This window comes from Acomys minous (assembly GCF_964271855.1).
Source record: "Acomys minous genome assembly, chromosome: 7".
Lineage (NCBI taxonomy): Eukaryota > Metazoa > Chordata > Mammalia > Rodentia > Muridae > Acomys > Acomys minous.
In genome coordinates this window covers 5,962,391-5,966,415 of record NC_140488.1, presented here as the reverse complement: position 1 = coordinate 5,966,415, position 4,025 = coordinate 5,962,391, and the positions used below count along the sequence as shown (strand labels likewise).

Below are 4,025 nucleotides of genomic sequence, written 5' to 3'. Positions count from 1 at the left end.
CTGTCTCAACACCTCAGCCCACCCCCAGGGAGACCAAAGCCTTCATACATCAAGTTGAGGGGACCAAAAAACAAAGGGGGAGCACGGATGGCTGACTGACCATTCAAAAATTAAAAAACAAAAGTAAAGTAGTATTAAGGCAGAAGGTTTAAAAAAATTTTGCAGTACATAATTTATACAGAGGCAATGCTGTCACCTCGCCAGTGTGAACTCAGGGAGTGGACTTGGCCATCCTCCTCTAGGGACTAAAGGTAGCTTTTGGGAGGGTGAGGGACTTCCTGTAGCCATATCTCATGGATACTTGGAATGACTAAAACGAAACAAAAAACAAAACAAAAAATGTATAATCAAGGTCCTCAGCCACATTGTAGAACTTTGGGGGATGCTTGCTCCAACAGACTGCTGTTGCCTTCACCATTCCAGTTTTTAAATCCTGAGTCAAAAGTGCCAAAACAAACAAAAAAACTTTAGAAAAAATTAAAAATAAAACAAAAACAAATAAAGCCATTCCAATGTTGTCTCATGGTTTTTTGTTTTTTCCTCCCTGGGCACATTAGGTTTTGCCAAAAGAAAGGGTGTTAAAATGCAGCTTAGTAACAGTCCATCTATAAGCATTTGTGGTGGACGATGGAGGAACTGGACTCATTGACCTCCTGCTTGCTGATCCACATCTGCTGGAAGGTGGACAGTGAGGCTAAGATGGAGCCACCGATCCATACTGAGTACTTGTGCTCATGAGGAGCAATGACCTTGATCTTCATGGTGCGAAGAGCCAGAGCAGTGATCTCCTTCTGCATCTGGTCAGCAATGCTTGGGTACATGGTGGTGCCACCTGACAGCACTGTGTTGGCACAGAGGTCTTCGCAGATATCAAGGTCACACTTCATGATGGAATTGGATGTAGTTTCATGGATGCCACAGGATTCCATACTCAGAAAGGAAGGCTGGAGAAGAGCCTCAGGGCAGCGGAACTGCTCATTGCCAGTTGTGATGACCTGGCCATCAGGAAGCTCATAGCTCTTCCCCAGGGAGGAAGAGGATGCAGCAGTGGCCATCTCTTGTTCGAAGTCCAGGGCAACATACCACAGCTTCTCTTTGATGTCATGCACGATTTCCCTTTCAGCTCTCCTTGTGAAGCTGTAGCCACACTTGGTCAGGATCTTCACGAGGTCAGGTCCCGGCCAGCCAGGTCCAGATGCAGGATGGCATGAGGAAGAGTGTGGCCCTCATAGATAAGCACAGTGTGGGGGACCCTGTCTCCAGAGTCCATTACAATGCCAGTGGTAGGACCAGATGCATACAGGGACAGCACAGCCTGGATGGCTGCGTACATGGCTGGGGTGTTAAAGGTCTCAAACATGATCTCAGTCATCTTTTCACGGTTAGCCTTGGGGTTCAGGGGGGCCTCAGAAAGTAGCATAGGGTGCTCATCAGGGGCCACACACAGGTTGTTACAGAAGGTGTGGTGCCAGATTTTCTCCATATTGTCCCGGTTGGTGACGATGTCGTGTTCAGTGGGGTTCAGGGTCAGGATGCCTCTCTTGCTCTGGGCCTCGTCGCCCACGTAGAAGTCATTCTGACCCATACACACCATCACGCTCTGGTATGGCAGGTATGGACCAGTGATAGAAGAGCTGCGAGATCACTCACTGGGGATGAGGACTCTACCCATCATGGATCTTTTAATGCAAGACTCTCCTTCAAAGTTCTTCCTGAAGTGATACTTTATTTTTTTTTAAGCTGCCATGATAGTTGACTTTCCATACAGGCCCAAGATCAGCACACTCCAAGCTATCAGTAGTTTGTGTTGCAAACACAGGTATGATGGAAACACATTAACTAAATGGTTCTCTCCTCCCCTTTCCCCAACACCCTACAGGTCACACATTCATCCCTGCCACCTAGGAATTACAGACAGCCTGATCATAGTGTGTAGCATGGACTGCTCATAAGTTGCCCGGCATGGGGCTACTTCCCTTCCTCTGAAATGTATAAAATGTATAAAAAGGGACTCCAAATCCACAGAGGGGCTTGAGCACCCTCATCCTTGCTGTCTCTCCAGAGTGTTACTAACTCTTCTAATACACGTTTTACTCCAAATACATCCAGTTCGGTACCCTGTCTTGAGCTTCTATCCAGTAGCTGTGACATTTGCAGAAGGAGCCACGTGGATCTTAGAAACAGCGAAGAACCTTCCCTGTGTCCAAATACACTTTTCTCCCCTTACTCTTGGGGCATAACACTCAATGTCCCCAGTGGATGCCAGAAGCAGTGGAGAATGCCAAACAGTCTACTTTCTTTCATATGCCTGAGGCAAGAAGAGATACAGATTTTGGTGTTTGGAATATTTACATGTATATAATCAAATGTCATAGGAATGAGACTGTAGTCCAAACATAGACTCAATTTTGTTTGTTTTTATTTTTTATTTTTTAAAATATTTTATTACTTTATTCGTATTACATCTAAATTGTTAGCCCATCTCTTGTATCCTCCTATTCCTCCCTCCCTCCTACTTCCCCCCTACTCATCTCCCCTATGTCTCTGACTGAGGGGGACCTCCTCCCCCTGTATATGCTCATAGGGTATCAAGTCTCTTCTTGGTAGCCTCTATCCTTCCTCTGAGTGCCACCAGGCCTCCCCATGCAGGGGATGTGGTAAAAAATGGGGCACCAGAGTTTGTTTGAAAGTCAGACCTCCCTCTCCACTCAACAGTGGAGAATGTCCTGTCCATTGGCTAGGTCTGGGTAGGGTTGGAAGTTTACTGCATGTTTTGTCCTTGGCTGGTGCTATAGTTTGAACAGGACCCCAGGATCCAGATCCACCTGTCATAATGTTCTTCTTGTAGGTTTCTAGGACCCTCTGGATCCTTCTATTTCCCCTTTCTCCCATGCTTCTCTTACCTAAAGTCCCTATAGGATGTCCTCCCCTCTGACCCACTTTCCTGGTAAGTAAAGTCTTTCATGGGACTAGCTACAGGAGACAACTTCCTGAACAGATCACCAACAGCCCAGGCCTTAAGGTCAACAATTAATAAATGGGACCTCATGAGGCTGAGAAGCTTCTGTAAGGCAGGAGACACTGTCAGTAGAACAAAGCGACAGCTTACAAACTGGGAAAAGATCTTCACCAATCCTTCATCTGACAAAGGTCTAATATCCAAAATATATAAAGAACTCAAGAAATTAAACACCACCAAATTAAATAAGCCAATTGAGAAATGAAGTTCAGAACTAAACAGAGAATTCTCAAAAGAGGAATGTCAAATGGCTGAGAAACACTTAAAGAAATGGTCAGCCTCGTTAGTCATCAGAGAAATGCAAATCAATTTTGTTTAAAATAAACCTTATCACATAGCCTGAAATGACTTGTGTATCTGGAACAAAGTTTTCAAGGGTGAACTTTTTCACTCAACTGCGTTGGTTTTCCAATGGTTTTTGATTGTGTAGTATTTGGTATTTTTAGTTACCAAATGAGGGCTAAGCAACCTGGACCCTTTAACCCCTTCTATGTAGGCACCCCTCTCAGAAAGTTCAACTTATAAATCAAGTGGAGTACAGGAGTGCTGCGATTTATTTATTTATTTTAAAAAGGAGAAAAGGCTCAAGGACATGGGTGAGGAAGGGATGAGAAGTGCAGCTGAGGGAGGAGCTCAGTGTTGGGGTGATGGACAGGGCAAGGGAGCCTAAGGGAGCAGTGAGGCTGTGGCATAAGGGGACAGTCATGGTCGTGGCATCTCTCAGCTTCGCAGTGAATCCAAGGCATGGGATGTACACATTCTTGGTGATTTTGTGTTGACACATGCTTTGTGGTCCTACTTGGCAGCATACTTCTCTCCTCACTACCACAGCTGCTTTCTTCTCTGTTCTTCCTATTTTGCATTCAGCTCCCCAACAGCCAGGTACAGATTCTGGGTCTGGTTCACCAAATCCTGGCTCTTACCAAATTATGGCTTGGTCCTTCCTTCCTTCCTTCCTTCCTTCCTTCCTTCCTTCCTTCCTTCATTCCTTTCTTCCTTCCTTCCT

At 45.4% G+C, this 4,025-nt stretch overlaps 1 protein-coding gene across 1 annotated transcript; it reads right to left on the bottom strand.

Moving 5' to 3' along the window:
- Window positions 1-605: 605 nt before the first annotated feature.
- On the bottom strand, window positions 606-2,051 carry LOC311601437 (actin, cytoplasmic 2-like; the record flags this gene model as incomplete). Its single annotated transcript, XM_084788894.1, is given in 2 exon segments — window positions 606-1,168; window positions 1,171-2,051. Coding segments are annotated over 2 exon segments (987 nt in total). The 5' UTR covers window positions 1,595-2,051.
- Window positions 2,052-4,025: the final 1,974 nt, after the last annotated feature.